This window comes from Calliphora vicina, chromosome 1 (genome assembly GCF_958450345.1).
Source record: "Calliphora vicina chromosome 1, idCalVici1.1, whole genome shotgun sequence".
Taxonomy (NCBI): domain Eukaryota; kingdom Metazoa; phylum Arthropoda; class Insecta; order Diptera; family Calliphoridae; genus Calliphora; species Calliphora vicina.
Window position 1 is genome coordinate 125,410,507 of NC_088780.1, and position 16,842 is coordinate 125,427,348.

General features: G+C 28.8%; 2 protein-coding genes across 3 annotated transcripts in view; one reads left to right on the forward strand and one right to left on the reverse strand.

The window, feature by feature from the left end:
- The first annotated feature begins 553 nt into the window (after positions 1-553).
- Positions 554-2,036, forward strand: Nthl1 (Nth-like DNA glycosylase 1). Its single transcript, XM_065515749.1, has 4 exons — positions 554-720; positions 811-1,278; positions 1,348-1,518; positions 1,584-2,036. The coding sequence occupies exons 1-4, from the start codon at positions 592-594 to the stop codon at positions 1,986-1,988; spliced, it is 1,173 nt and encodes a 390-aa protein (XP_065371821.1). The 5' UTR covers positions 554-591; the 3' UTR covers positions 1,989-2,036.
- A 2,607-nt stretch (positions 2,037-4,643) lies between these two features.
- Positions 4,644-16,842, reverse strand: part of LOC135963776 (probable basic-leucine zipper transcription factor J) — a 51,002-nt gene continuing 38,803 nt past the window's right edge. The window contains exons 3-9 of one of the 2 annotated variants that reach the window (XM_065515753.1): positions 12,635-13,146; positions 12,318-12,550; positions 12,057-12,256; positions 9,627-9,758; positions 9,378-9,544; positions 8,680-9,308; positions 4,644-6,352 (exon numbers count right to left, since the gene is read on the reverse strand). In XM_065515753.1, coding sequence (XP_065371825.1) covers positions 5,938-6,352; positions 8,680-9,308; positions 9,378-9,544; positions 9,627-9,758; positions 12,057-12,256; positions 12,318-12,550; positions 12,635-13,146 — 2,288 coding nt within the window. In that variant the 3' untranslated portion in view covers positions 4,644-5,937. Of the gene's footprint in view, positions 6,353-8,679; positions 9,309-9,377; positions 9,545-9,626; positions 9,771-12,056; positions 12,257-12,317; positions 12,551-12,634; positions 13,147-16,842 lie in introns of both variants that reach the window. The other variant, XM_065515752.1, reaches the window with a different exon arrangement.

Below are 16,842 nucleotides of genomic sequence, written 5' to 3' on the forward strand. Positions count from 1 at the left end.
TCGTAAATTTTATTTTTTTAATTTTCGAATAAATGGTGGTCCGGTAGTAAAGATTTCGCTGAAAAGGCATATTATTAGGTGACTGTGTCGCAGCAACAAATACTAAACTTTAGAACCCAAGTTTGTATGCTTTAGTGATTTTATACTAACTAGGAAATGAACATGCTCTTTTTTTACTGAAATTTGCTGGACAGTAATATTTCTCAAAAAGTTGTTATACGGGAATAGTAATATTTCTATTTTGAATAATTCTATATGTTATTACAAAAAAAAATTGTTAATACTAACATTTATTGTGAATTTAACAAGGTGATAGCAGTGGTGAATTGAAATAAATATAATCGAAGTTACTTATTTTTTATATATGGAGTTTGACATAAATTCGTTCGGAAGAATATTTTGTATATTTGTAGATCCATTATTATATCAGAGTTATCGCTGTTGGAGACGCAATGTTGATACTATGGTACCAGTAAAGTCTAAATGTACTAAAAAAAGTACAATTATAGCATGTCTGCCATCCCTAATGCGCTTCATTTGTTTCAAAGAAAATACGAAAAAAGTTGGTTAATTACTTTATATTAGTTTTTTATGTTTAAAAGCTTTACACAATTTTCCATTAGAAAAATGAGTAGTGAAAGAAAAGTTAAAGAAACATTGGCCATAAAGTTAAGTGGAAAAAAAATTCCAAAAAGGATAGAAACGAAAGTCGAACAGGCGGTAAGTTTTTTAGTTTGTAAACTTGTACGTTTGTAAACTTAAAAGTAAAATTTAAAAATAAATAAAAAATGGAATACATTTAATTTAAAGGAAAATAAGTCGCAATTTTTTAACGAAATTAAAAATAAGGAAAAACCTAATAGAATCCTCCAAAGTAAAGAAAAGGAAGTGCCGGCTAAATTGGAGAAACTTAAAAATAGATCTTCAACTATTAAACCAGAGCTGACAAAGAATGAATATTTTAAAGAGGCTACAGTGAAACGTAGTACTCGAAATCTTAAAATAGAATGTATGGATGCTACAAAATCCTCTTTAGAGGTATTAAAAACAAACCCCCTTAAAGCTCCAAAAATCTCCAATAAAACGAAATCTCCACTTAAAGCAGAGGATGAACCATGTAGTAGCAAAAAAATAAAACAGGAATTGTCAAAGGAAAGATGGGAACCCGCTAATTGGGAAATAATGTTGGAAAATATACGCAAGATGCGATCCAATGACAAAGCCCCAGTCGACACCATGGGATGTCATAAATGTGCAGACGAAAATGCCGATGAAAAAGTATTTACTTCTTTCATTGTATATACACAAATTTGTGTAAATTATTATACCTATGTATAATTATTTCAGACACAACGATTCCATAAACTAGTAGCTCTTATGTTATCCAGTCAAACTAAAGATGAAACCACCTATCATGCCATGTTGCGTTTGAGAGAACACAATCTTACACCCGAAGTTATTTGCAATATGAAAGTAAATGTTTTGGAAAATATATTACATCCCGTATCATTTTACAAGGTATGTTGTCTATGTAAATCAATATGTAGATAAATTAGTCAAATATAACAATTTTATTTTATTAGAATAAAGCTAAGTATTTACAACAAACCGCCAAAATACTTGTTGATAAATATAATTCCGATATACCAAATAATGTAAAAGAACTGGTGTCCTTACCGGGTGTTGGTCCCAAAATGGCACACATTTGCATGTCAACGGCTTGGCATAAAGTGACTGGCATAGGAGTTGATGTGCATGTTCATCGCATTTCTAATCGTATAGGCTGGCTCCCAAAGTCCACGAAAGAACCTGAGCACACGCGTTTAGCTCTGGAAGCTTGGTTACCTCAGCATTTATGGAGTGAAGTTAATCATTTGTTAGTAGGTTTTGGCCAGACCATATGTACACCAGTTAAACCCAAGTGCAGCGAGTGTTTAAATTGTGATATATGTCCATCGGCTATGAATGTCGTTACAAAAAAGAGGTAACAATGCCTACATGCATATAGTTCAAAGTAAAATTCAACAAATCTAAAATAAATTCGTAAATTATTCGTAAAATGCTAAAAACATGAAAACTCAAAAATATTTGTGAAGATTGCAATATTAACGTAAGTACACATTCACGTCAATTTGAGATCAGAATTGGCTTTGCTATAAGTTCTATTCACAAAAACGGTAATTCTGCAAAAAAAAAAAAAATAAGAGTCCGACCGAAACATTGTTTTCAGGCCGAAACCTAACCAAACAATTACGCCTAAATTCGAAACCGAAACGATTTGAAATTGAAAAAGTTTGTGATGTAGGTATTTTTTATTTTCGTTTTGTAAATTATTAAAACTAACATTTTGATGCTTTTGAATTCTTTTGTATTACATTTCATGCCTAAATTCTGCTTAATTATTTACTATTTGTCACGTGGACCTGATTTTGCGAGAAAATAATATTTATTTGATTGAAATCGAACATTAACATTGTGGACTCCATTAACTTTGTTATTTCATGATGTACTGAAAAGCTTTTTTGAGGGCGCTGTTTTTACTGGATACATAGACATTTTACTATAAAATATAAGTTTTTCATATTCAAAAATTGTTTCTCTTTTAAAATTTCACCATCTTTATTTTTACTTTAAAAAAGTTTCAGTTTCGGTACTGGTATTAGCCCGATCAGTTTTAAAAAACTCAAATAAATTTCGAACTAGATTGAATTTTGAAAAACCTTTATGTGAATTTATATGAGGCTTATAACGTATTAATTTAAACTAATTAAATTTAAAAAAAACTTAAAATTTTTGCTAAAATTGCAAAAGTTCGAATAATTTTGGACTTACACTAAAACTATTAAACAGCATTGAAAGCGCCATACAGATACCTTTAACATGCTACCAATATTTCATATGCTTAGTTTGGGAAAAATAACCTTAAAAATGTACCTTTTTATCATCAAATCCTGACGTCAGGACAAACATTTTGAGAAATGGTAACATCGGCACATTTTTTTTCCTCCATACAAACGAAGCCACTTTATTGTATAGTATATGGGCAATTCCACGAGAATCGCTAACACGACTGAAAACACAAAAACCGTTGAAACTTTTTTTCAAGATGATTTGAATAGAAGAAAATAATAAAATGTTACTATGTGAAAGTATTTAGATCATATTTAGATCATATTACTATTATTTAAAAAATAATAGTTTAAACTGATTATATATAATTTTTTAATGTTTTAGGTATATTTTAGGCAAAAATTTCGGCGAAAACTAGGCTCCCAATTAGCTTATAGTATGAAATGAACTTCAATTTTTCATTAACTTTTTTTGGAATACTCTCTCTTTCGTGCTCAATCCGCTGTTAAAGCTCGTACAAATTGGTAGGAGTTAATCGGTATTGTTTCAACCGCCAATTCATGATTCACTAAAAATTCTCAATAGGATTGAACTAAAGACATTGAGCTGATAACTGCATTAATAAGAAATTTTTCTAGGAACACCATTCTTTACGATTTTTGACGTGTGCATTGGGTCACTATCCTATTGAAAAATTACTTCTTCTGCAGGATTTCCTCTTTTATATACAAAAACGTGATGATGAGACTACAAAATCAGTATGGTGAGTCTGCAAAATACGCAGATGGTTTTCTTTTCCCATTATTTCATTGATTCTTTGCATTGGTCCAAGGTGAAACATGGTGTATTCCAAAAAAAGTTAATGAAAAATTTATAGAAAATATGCCAGTGCGTGTAAAATTTTATTTATGTAATAAAGGATTTTGAAAATTTTTTTAAAAAATGCAATTCGTCCCTAATGTTATTGTGGGGTACAAAATTGAGTACATGCGAGTTATTTTAGTTTTGTCTGTTTTTTTATTTAGAGCTGGATGTTTTTTGTTTTGAATTGTAATTCATTTTGTTACATATTAAACATAAAATAAAAGACAGAAAAAATTGTATATTGTTTTATTATAAGATAAAAATCTGTCACGTACGGTATGTCACGTACGATATTAAATTTTATTTATTATAAAATCATCCAAAGATTGTTTTTATTTAAATATGACGGATTGTAAAGGAAAAATATTTCGTTTACGCCTCTCACGATTCGAATATTTTCTCATATTTCTACATGAACCTCAAAATGAGTTCCGTTTATGTCACGTACAACAACAGTATTTCGAATGAACTTTTTATTATTTTGAAATATAGTACCCTCTGAATGGAACATAAAGACCAAATTATTTTTCAGATACTCTTATTTTTGCAAAATCTATTCCACTCTATAGCGTACAAATGTCACGTACGATGATATGGAATTGCCCATATGCTAGTATTGTGTTCGGTTTTAAAATTCATCGATTTCTTGTAAACTTTGGATGGCAGCCATTTTATAACTTTTGAATTTCATGACATTTTTCATGGTTCGTGCTGAAAATGTTAGTCAATTTTAACAAAGCTAACGTGACGCTCTATGAACTGAAAGGTTGCATTTAAAAACCATCATAATTTTCTCGTAATAGATTTTATTAATGACCCAGAAAAAAATATTTGTTGTACGCTATCATCTTTATTCTATTAACTGTAATATTAATTGTAAAAATGCTGGTTTTAAAAATTATTAGTTTATTAAAACAAAATCCGAATAGTATTTTATTTGAAATACAAATATTGATGAATATTTATTATTATAATAAAATGGCACTTAAAAATATAATTAATACATGATAAATATATGTATGTATGTTTTTTTATACATATGTATATAGTAAATGAACATTTCTAATAACTATTTTTTTTGTTGATAAAATACAAACCAATACACATTTCTTATATATTTTGCAAACATATCGTGGCAGCTACTACAAAAAGAGCTATGTGTTTTGTTAACAACGTTTAAGTAGAGCTAATAAACAGCTAATAATATATTTTTAAATAATTTGTAAACCTATAAATTTACACGAAGAATTGTTGGCGTGTAAAGGGACGATTAATAAGGCTTTTAAATGGTCGAATACGTATTTTTTCTTTAAAATTACTTTTACATAGATCTTTTTGAAGGCGCTGCGATAATATGTATTTTTAAATAAACCGAAATTATTAAATATTAACTACACTTTTAAGTATTCACTCTTATTTCTATACAATTTTTAAAGACAACAAATAGAAAATTCCTTTCAAAATATACATAAAATCGATATTTTATTATTTCATCAATATTTGATAATAGTGAAGTGTATTTTAGTAAATATTTTTATATGATAATAACTTTAATGTTAAAATTGGTAAAAATGTAAACCTTTATAAATTTAACAGCATATGAATGACTTTCTACTTTTTAAGAAATATCATTTAAAATACGAAATTAACTATTACTATTTTTAATATATTCGATACGATAACGATAAACTACACTACACATCAATTAAACTGGCCTTAGTTTCAAATATTTTGATTACGTTACATTTAGTTTAATTTTTATATTAAGAACAGAGTAAAACAGCAATACTTTTTCTCAAAGTAGTTTTATTTAAATGTTAAATACTTTGACACAGAGACAATTTATTTTAGTCAATATTTTTGTAAAATATTTATGATTTAAAGAATTTATAACTTTTTTTAAATGAAAATAATGAACAAAATTAGTTACATTTTAAATATAGAAAGAATTATTAAAGTTGAGTTAAACACAAATTACAGAAAATATAAATATTAATAACATTCCAATTTATTTTTAAATGTTAATAACTACATAATCACTTTCAATCAACACATTTGTTTGATTCTTTTAAATTGTATTTTTTTTTTACTTAATTTCGTTGCATTTCTCGTAAATTATATTATTGTTCGCTTTTAAAAGTGTGATATTCGTATATTTCCTCGTCCTTGATTCAGTTTTTTGCGTTTTTTTATGGTTTTAGTTTTGGGATTTGGATTTTTAAACTATAAATCCGTTATGGGACCAGCTACACTTAATTTAACTGGCGAATATTCTGCCGATGTTGATGTTGCCGTAGTAGAATTATTTGTGCCACTATATTGATGTTTTTGTTGTTGATGATGATTACTATACTGTTGTTGTTGTTGTTTTGTCAATTTATGATTATGTTTAGAATTAGCGGTAGCGGTAGATGCAGCACTTGTAGTGGAACGTTTAGTATTTTTAATTCCCTCACCACCAGCACCACTACCAACACCAGCACTACTACTACTACTACCACCAACAAATTTGTTATAATTTCCACCATCACCATTTGATAATTCTTGGTGTTGTTGCTGTTGCAGTCGATTATCAGTGGCCTTGGAGGATGGGGGATGTGATGTATTAACTTGCAGAGTTTTAACCAAATTCTCAAGTCTAAAATTGAGATCAAAACAACACAAAAATACAATAATAATTTTTGAATTTATGTGAGTTACATATCTATGTAATTTTTTTAATGATATTATTCACAGTTACATTTATAATGGTGTCATAAATATGAAAATTAATTAAGTAATTAAACGTTTATAAATTTACATGAGACGGTGCACAGTTGGATCGATCGTAAAAAAGTGGTAATAAATCTGAATCTTATAAACTACTGGTCTCATTGCAAAATGATGTATGAACGAATCGTAGAGGACATAGACTTGTAAGTAAATTAAAAGTCGAAGTCCTGTTTATTTCACTATCTTATAGTTTAAAAGAAATTTAATTTTAAATATTGAAAGTTTTTCTTCTAAAAACAGCGTCTTATATCTCATGAATTCGAAAATAACACGTAAACATTTTTTTTGGCAATATATCAATCCGCTTAGTCGTAAAAAATAATCAATGTTTCGAAATGAGTTTGAAAAATTGCTAAATTTCTACAAAAATGGAGCTTGTAATTGTTTTTAATATTTCTTCAAGATTTTTTTTTTTAAAATAGTTTAATATTTTTACATAATTTTTTAAAATCGATATAGATAATTACAAAAATTTTATTGACGGGTAACGTTAAAAGCTCGATAACACCTACCGAAAAATAGTATCATTCTCAGGTATTTTTTTGTCGCACAGTGTTATTTTTCAGGACCAGGATTGAGATTTGAAAAAAAATAATGTACGTTTTATTTTCGAATTTATTAAATATCAGAGGATGTTTTTAGTATAATGTTTGGACATCTATTACCAAAGATATTTGCGAAACCCCAAATAATGAAAAAATTTAAATTTAAATATCTTTTTAATTATAAGAGATAACTTAGTGAAATAAACGGGAATTTCTTAACCTTCCCACGTGCTTTATTACAAAGTTTTGCTGTACAAATTATCTTAATTTGTATTCTAACAGGGTGGTAACAAATTTAAATTACTTAAAGTATATGTCCTACTCTGTAATTCGTTCACAAATTATTATGCAATCGGATCAGTAGTTTAGAATATTCAGATCGACCCCACTGTGCGGTTATCGGCAGTTCATGATCGCTTCATGGACTTAGTACTACAGCTTGCCCATCGAATATTCAGTAAATTTGGGCGATGAACTATTTTTCTAAATTACAAAAATGCGTGATTCGCTTACTTTACAAAAACTATACCACTTTGGGAATGGTTTATTGAAAATGCTTTGGCAGCAGTATAAGTGTTGCCGAAGCATAACGGAAGTTCCTGTAAAATTAATTTTTATTGACACCTTTATAAATGGTACTGGATTATTTATTTAGTAAATAATGCGTTTTAATGTAAATGTTAGATTAAAGTGTTGTAGTGTTAATTAAATGTGAGTCATTTTGCATTGTTGTTGTGTTAATTCTAACTAATACATGATCAAATGTTAGGAAACTAAACATAATTAATGGAAAAACAATTAAATTAAGCTAAGGATTTATTATAATATTTGGTTAAATAAAATATTAGGCTAATCTTATTACTGGCGAAAACTTTAATTGGAGAAATATAAGGGGTTTAATTGAAATTAAGATATTAATTTTCCAAGCCATTGAAACAATTCATCAATTAAACTATATACTTTTATTAAAGAGGGACTTAAACATCTACCATTTCTACCGTTCAGCAAACATTTTATTATGAATCAGTTATTCATAGAAAATCTATCTCTTTTTATATTAGGTAACATGATTTTTCTGTGACTGAATTTTTGTTATGAATGTGAAATTGCTTATAAGTATGCAATTTAAATTCTAATTTAGAGAATTTACGATTTAGAAGTATTACTCGTATTAAAACGAAATATAAACAATATATGTATATCTGACCTCACAACTTTAATATATCTAGGAGGGGAGAGCGCAGTTGGTTTTTACGCCATTGCTGAGAACAGTCAAATGAAGATTTTTGCTAATCTTCCGTTCACTATCTTCACTTTATTAACAGACATTGTGTATACATAAAATTGGACACATTTCTTTTTATCTTACTATTTTCCAATATCTTGTTTACTTTTTGTATTGCAAATTTTCAATGATAATAAAAATAGTAAATGCTATAAACGAACAAACCAAATGCGTACATTTTCAAAACTCAAGAGCCCCTCTACATATTTTATAATAATTTAAATCTAAGTATGTTTGTATGTATGTACATTTTAAAATTCCTGTTGTGGCTAATAAAAGTTTGTTTTTCTTTGTAAAAATAATGCATATGTTTAAAATATTGAAAAATAAAAACAAAATAAATGTTTGTATAATTAAACCCACGCTATAATACGTTCGTCCGCATCTTTGCGAGCGGCCACAGCTTCCTTAAGTTCTCTTCTTAAATCTTGTGGTGTTATGGTGGCAACGGCTGCACTATCCACATTATCACCCTCTTCCGATGACATTTTCTTAATAGATTTATCTTTTTTTCGCTTAATCTCATCAGCCGGAGATGAGACTAAAGCAAAATTTGGTGGGGACATAATAGGACCAACCTTATTCGTAGTATTACCACCATTAATGCTGCCACCATCGGAACTAGAAAATGAATTGCGCAGATCTGAAGGAGGTCTTTGCTGGGCCGTCACCGAAGCAATATCGGCCGTCGAAGTAGTGGAGGGCGTTTCTACTATGTGTAGAGGTTCTTCTTCCTGTTCATCTAATGAGGATGTGGCTGGCTGATGATGTATGGTACCATAATGTAGATTCATAGGGGTCTGTTGTGTGCGGCGAGAGTGGGGAAAAGATTTGCGTGTTCTCAAAGTTTCATTTTCATAAATAATGTCGGGTACACTGCGATTGTTATAAAGAGCGGCTAACATTTGGCGCATGTATTTATTTTCAGCCTCTAAATGATTAAGACGTTTGTTGGTTTCTTTTCGATCCACACGTAAATGATGGACTTGTGACTGAAATACAATAAAAAATAAATTATGAATATTTTGTATTTAATTTCCATATTTAATAAATTAAGTTACCTTTAATTCTTCTATATCGCGCATCATGCGTAAATTTGATTCATTCATTGACCATTGTCTTTCCTCCACCATGGCCTTAACACGATTCAATAGAGCATCTTCTCTTACCCGTGCCGCATCTTTAACCTCACGCACAACATCGGTCATCATACCGGGTGTATAGGCACCTATAAATAAAAATCATTGACATACAATATTAATTTGCGACGATTTAAACTAAAATAGCGGCCCTTTTGTATCGAAACGCACCTGAATGATATGATGGCGCTGGACTTTGTGTACCAAATGCACTGCCAAACACCATCGGTTGACTATGGGTACTTAATCCACTTATGCTATCTCTACGGTGCCTCATACCCAAATTGGGAGCGTGCTTTAAAACTTCAATACAAACTAAAAGTTGAAACACCAACAGAAAATATGGTACAGGAAAAAAGGACAATACAAAAAATAAAAGACAAAAATAAAAATGTAAAATTAACAAAATACAACAATAATTTTCAAATTACAGTTACAATTATACATACATTGGCAAATTGGCAAAGTAGATAGAAAGTAAAGATTAGTTAGATAGTTAGAAAGAGAAAAGAGTGATATTTTTTACATACATACATATATAAATAGATTAAAAGGAGATAATATTAGATTTACAATTAAACAATAATACAAATAAATCTTTATGTATGTGATAAATGTACATATGTATGTACAAGGATAAAAATAAATTGTGATGATATTAAAAAAGATAAAAATACGAGGCGTGATATTCAAAACAAAATAAATACAATTGTGATAAGCTATTGCTTTCCTAATAAATTATCCTTAATAAACTGAACTACATTTTAAAGTATACCTATTTATTTTAATATTAATCGATTTCCATAAATGAAATCGATTTTGAAAATGTTGAAGATTTTAAATGTTATAAAAGTTAACACAGATTTGTTCCTGTATAGAATTATTTCAACTCTATTGTTCAATTTACAACTGACGTTGTACAGTCGTATGAGTTATAAGTTGTCTGAATTTACAATAGTTGTTGATAATTTCTATATAAATGTTTTGTACAACATCAAGGCGAATTTATATACCAGGTGGTGTCGGTGGCGAATTCAGGCAAATACGAGCGAATTCATAAAATTATACATTTTCAAATAATCTTTTGCAAAAACTTCAGAGTCTGTGAATATTTTCATAATTGAATATATGGCGAATGGGTCTTATAAAGTCCAGTAAACAAAATTTTCAAAAAATTACACACGTCTTCGCAGGCATTAATACAATATGGAGTTTGAATGCGTCCTTGTTGCAAATAATAAAAAATTTAACACAAATTTAAAGATATAATTTGAGAACTAGAGCAATTGTAAAGGATGTGTGGAAGGTACCAAGGATTTGTATGTGTATGAATCCATTATTGTTTACTGGTTCAACCTATTTAGTTAATTTTTGTAATAATATTCCTACCAATTCTTTTTTTTTTTTTAACTAATTTTACTCATTTTCAATACCAAACAAATATTTGCGATCAATATACAATTTTTGATTTAGCCGTAAAAATTTTCTCAATATCTGGTTATCGTTTTTCGTAACGATAAACCTCCAATTAACATTTTTTTGTATGAGAACTGTCAGTTTATCGTCGCGATAAAAAATAACCAGAGATTGAGAAGATGGGGGTGGAAATATCTAAATTTAGCCACAAAATGGCTAAATTGGCAACACAGTGGCAACATCGACAGCTTTTTTAAAAACTAAGATGACGTTAAACATGTCGAATTCGTCTCAAAATCGTTGGAATAATGCTAAAAAGGAATATTTATGAATGAAAACAAGTCTGACAACATTGATGGCTCAATACATACACACAGCCTCAATAGTGAGTAAACACCCGTGAAAATTTTGATTTTTTAGGATCATGAAAATCATTATAGTCCGACTTAAATCTTTTTTTTCACAACCGAATTTATTATTCAACTCAATTTCCAACAAACATAAAAATTAAAATTTTAATCGATGAATAAATTTTAGGATTTTCAATAATTTTTGGTGTATACTCACTTTTGAGGCTCACTGTATGTAACAGAAATCCTTCAGTCATTAGAAATGATGAATTCAATTGTTTTGCTTTTATACAGTGAAATAGATTACAATTTAATTTCATAATTTATTAATTATGATGTAATCAAATCGCATTTTAAAAATATCTAAAAGCCCTCATAGTTTCTATAAAAATAAGAGAAAATATGTTGTGTATAAACGATTGTCTACTACTGTATTGGTAGTTTGAAAAGGATAGAAAAGAACAGGCATTCAAAATCTTTTGAATTGAACTTATATAAAAATATAAAAGGAGGTACATATATGTATGAATAAGAAATATTTTTCCAGAGAGATTATCAAGTTTAAAGACCTACTGATTAAGAGGAAACATTGACAAAATGCACCAAGTGACCGTATTTATAAACAATACGCCAACTATTTCTGGGTCGAAAATAAAGTAAACATTTTTATGTTACTGAACAAATCTATTTTCTATATCTATAAGAAATGTTTGCTTTAAGTACTTCTGAATTCTTAACTTTAACAAAAACAACATTTATATGTATCTTATTATAATCACACTCATTTACTTATAATACATATTTTTGTAGTTACCTCCACCCCCTATGATCTTACCTTTAGCTTCATGTAAATCCCGACATATTTTTGTATTCGTTTCATGTAACAATTGTATTTGTTCCATTAATATATTAAAGAATTTATTATTTTGATCCACGTCATTGGGTAAATTATTACGACGATCTGGTGTATTTTGTCCACTCAATTTTGAATCATTGTCCGAGGGATTCAACAAACAAGGATCACTGAATCGAAAACTATAAGCAGAAAAAATAGTTTCATTATATTTAATTTAAAGAATTGAAATTGTAAAATTACCCTCTACTAATATTGGGATTACTACCACTGCCATCTAAAACATCAGTTGAATTGTTTTCATGCTCGGACGAAGTACCGCCACTGCCGCCCATAATATTGACCATGGGTGGTAAACTGGCAAAATCTTGTGAGCCATCATTTTGTGGATAATAGCCACCACCAACGGGTGGAAACATCATGGAATAGCGATGGTTAAAGGAATTTGAAGAATTTTTCATAAAATTTGGCATGTTCTGGAAAATAAATTGTTTTGTTGAAATTATACATATGTATGTATGTATTTGTTTATATTAAAGTTGAATACCGATTGTACTTACTCTTTGAAAACCTTGACTGAAGGGAATATTATTAAAACTATTGTTATTTGGCATGTTGTTGCTACCATTGTTCATGGGATTTGTTCTCATTGCAAACTGCTGTTGCTGTTGTTGCGACTGTTGGTGTTGATTTAAATTGGCCATATTAAAAAGAACTGGAGGTTGCTGTTGCTGGTGCTGCTGTTGTTGTTGTTGTGATGGTGGTGGTATTGAAAACATATTTTTATGATTCAAATTATTAACAGACATTGCTGCGACTGCTGCTGCAGAGTTGGCTGCATTTGATGTCATCATATTGTTGTTAGTAGTGGGATTATAGTCGAGAAATTCCGATGAAGATGATAATTGTGTTGTTGAGGCATCCTTCAAACATGTTTCCAGCCAGGCATCCAAATGATCTTTTGTATAGCCGCTATTACCACCTCCAATTGCTGGTATTGTTGTTGGTATTGCTGTTGCTGCAGTATTGCGTGATTTTAGTTTTTTACGTTTTCCCACTTCACTGATTGTTGCTAAAATTTCAAAATGAAGCAAACCAACAAAATAAAAGGAAAAATTAACAATAGTAATTAAATATATATTTAAGTTGTTTTAATTAACATGTAATAAATTAACGAAATAATTATAAGTTTTGAATTTTATTCGTTTGTACGAGTATTTATTATTGAAATTGACCTTGATCATTTTAATATCCGCTCCACTTGTTGTTATTGTTATTATTGCTGCTAATGTTCGCACAAAGTGTTTTTGTAATTTAAAGATTTTATTTTGGATTCAATACAAACTACATACATACATATGTATGTATTTAATTTAATTTATTTACTTATTTGTTTTGTGCTGCAGTTCGCTGGCTGTGTTGCTTGTTGTTTTTAATTTGTTGCACTGGCCTCATCATCATCAAATACCATTTTTAGTTCGATTTATGTCTATTGTATTTTTAAAATGTTCTATTTCCGTTTCAATCACATCACATTGTTTACGGCTGATTAAGTAAAGAATCTATTTCAATTTCAATTTTATTTTTATAAATAAAAACACTGAACAGTTTGAATTGATTAAAAGAGAATCTATAAAGAATCAATTGTTTTGTGTAGACAAGGTGTAGTCACTGTTCGTTAAAGAGAATGATGTCAGGCTTTAAAAATAATTGAATTTAAATAAACATCAAAAATTTGCTAATTAAATTTTCAACGCTACCATTAAATTTTATTATTGTTTTTTAGCAGAAGCTGCAACGGATTCATTGAGTATTTATTACTAAATATTTTGGTAATATTTTTGCGAACACTTTAACTCCGAGGATCTATTTTAAATAGCTTCCTTATACAATGGTATCTCAATGAATTAGTAAAAAAAAGTAACGAATAATTGTTGGTCCATATTTCCAGGTGTAGTTTGTAAAATCTCATAAATATTACATGCTTCGATTCCAAAGTCTATATTTTTCTTTCAAGTATAAGTGGTCTCTTATGTAAGTTCTTTCTCCTCCACCTTCTCTGTCTCGACATAGTTAACGAGATTTATGTGTGAAACAATTTCATTTGAATATATACTTGACATGAATGATTCATAAGAGTAAACTTTTTTTATTTATTCAATTTCTTCTTTGGTTAACAACGAATAGCAGTTAGTACTGAATATACGTAAACAGTTAATAAATACATCAATGTTAATTAAAATACCCAGCAGTTTTTGTAACAGTATTTTGGTAACGGGTTTTTAGCGGTAACGGTATTAAATCTTATTTGGGTAAAGCTATTTTAATGATAATGGTAATTTCATCCTGAATGGAATTATTAATAAAATTTAACAAAATTAAAAATAAGTTGATGAAGGTATTTTTAATTTTGTAGATTTCATTAAACTCAATATCGGTAACGGTATTTACGATTATATCGGTATAGGTAATTTAAGTTATTTCGATAACGGTAACGGTAGTTGATCTGAAAGGGTATTTAGGGGTAACGTTAGCCAACCTTGCTTAAAAGTTCGAACTAGACATTTTACCTACTTTACCGAAGTAACGGGCATTAAAATGACCCTCCATTGTTTGCATATAAACAATCAGTGTATTCAATGTATAAATGGTAACTTGACTAGCTTTTTAAGTGGGAGGATCCATGTGAAAGCGGACAACAGTCGGATTTACCGTATCCGATTTTAATGAAATTTACCACATGCATAATATATCCAATATGATCTTTATATCAGTGACTTCTTCAATGGAAACTCCTTCCGGTGTAAAAATAGAGCGATTTAAAAATTGAAAAAACACCGCGATCTTTAATATTTTTTACATTAAAATATATACTTCTAAAATTGACCTTTAACCTTTTGGAAGTAAACAATTTTATTCACACCATTTTAAGGACAATATCTTTGCCTTTAAAATGGAATCAAAAAATATGCTGGTCTTTGAGTAGTTTCAATGTTATGGGCAATTATGTGTATATAATTTTTGACAATTTTAACAAATTTCTCAATTTTCAAATCGCGATATTTTTGAAATTGAAAAGGCTTCCGATGAAAAAGTCATTGATTTGAAGAACCCATTGGAACCGTGTCAAATCCGAAAATAGCAGTTTTTTGTCCGTTTTGGTATGGATTCTTCCAAGTGTATTTTTAACATGTACATTGAGGAAGCTAATTTTCAAATCAGAATGTATTTAAAAAAATTGTGTCTGGAAAACATTTCTTCAAATATGAAAAGAAGTTTTAATGTTAAGAATTTCAATAATATCTTTAAGAACTTGAAATATCAATTTGTATTTAATTAATTAATTCGAAAGAATTAATTAAATTTTCAAAATCAAATTTAATAAACATATTTCCTTAATCATTCCATTAAAGCATTCACCAGAAATTCATAAATTTTAATATTGAATTGAAATCATTTTTATATTTTATTATCCAATCTCAAATCAATTTGAATTAGACCTGAATTAACACAAATTTTATCATTCAAAGGTTGAATGAATTTTGTTATGAATTAATTTCATTAAATGATTCAAGAATGAACGAATTTCTATTGAAATAAAAGCCTATGAATGAAGCTAAAGAATTAGTTTTTTTGGGAATGGATTTACGGAAGGAATCTGTTATATCAGTGCAGAGATAATACTGTAACTTTAAATGACAATTAAAGATTATTTCTGGTGATTAAAATAAATACTTCCTAATGTGAAATATAAATAAAATTAAACTAACTATATTCTCGATACATAGGATCACAATCGACTCCTCGCTAGATTACCTGTGATATTTAAAGTAGCCATTTTTTTTGCATATCAAAAGATACATAATAAAACTTAAACAGGTTAATATAAACAGCCCTATATATCTAAAAATGAAATGGTCCATGTATGTAATGTCATCACGTAAGAACGGCTGGAGCGATTTGGCTGATTTTTATACCCTTCACCTTCGTGAGAAGGGTATATATAAGTTTGTCATTCCGTTTGTAATTTCTACATTTTTCATTTCCGACCCTATAAAGTATATATATTCTGGATCCTTATAGATAGCGGAGTCGATTAAGCCATGTCCGTCTGTCTGTCTGTCTGTTGAAATCAGTTTTCTGAAGACCCCAGATATCTTCGGGATCCAAATCTTCAATAATTCTGTCAGACATGCTTTCGAGAATTTTGCTATTTAAAATCAGCTAAATCGGTCCACAAATGGCTGAGATATGAGGAAAAAACCAAGACAACCTCGATTTTTGACCTATTTTTTACCTATATCTGGATTACTAAGACATTAATATAGACAATATGGATATCTAATGATAGATATTTCAAAGACATTTGCAACGACGTATATAAGACCATAGTAAGTTGGACCTACAATGGGTCAAAATCGGGAAAAAAAATTTTGAACCCGATTTTTTTTTTTTTTTTTAAAAAAATTGAAAAAACGAAAAAAAATTTTAAATTTAAAAAAAAAAAAATTTAATTTAAAAAAAAAATTTAAATAACAATCGAAAAATTTTTTTTTCCAAAAAATTCAAAAAACAACGAAAAAAAATAAATTTTGTTTACCTAAAAATATTTAAAATTTTGAAGTATAATTTGGTGAAGGGTATATAAGATTCGGCACAGCCGAATATAGCACTCTTACTTGTTATACCCTTCAGCTTCGTGAGAAGGGTATATATAAGTTTGTCATTCCGTTTGTAATTTCTACATTTTTCATTTCCGACCCTATAA

What these genes read in the sequence shown, in the direction of transcription:
- Nthl1 (XM_065515749.1), top strand. Translation starts at nt 592, where the DNA reads ATGTTTAAAAGCTTTACACAATTTTCCATTAGAAAAATGAGTAGTGAA. An exon ending in ACGAAAATGCCGATGAAAAA is followed by an intron (nt 1,279 to 1,347) that starts GTATTTACTTCT and finishes TAATTATTTCAG; the next exon opens with ACACAACGATTCCATAAACT. An exon ending in ATCCCGTATCATTTTACAAG is followed by an intron (nt 1,519 to 1,583) that starts GTATGTTGTCTA and finishes TTATTTTATTAG; the next exon opens with AATAAAGCTAAGTATTTACA.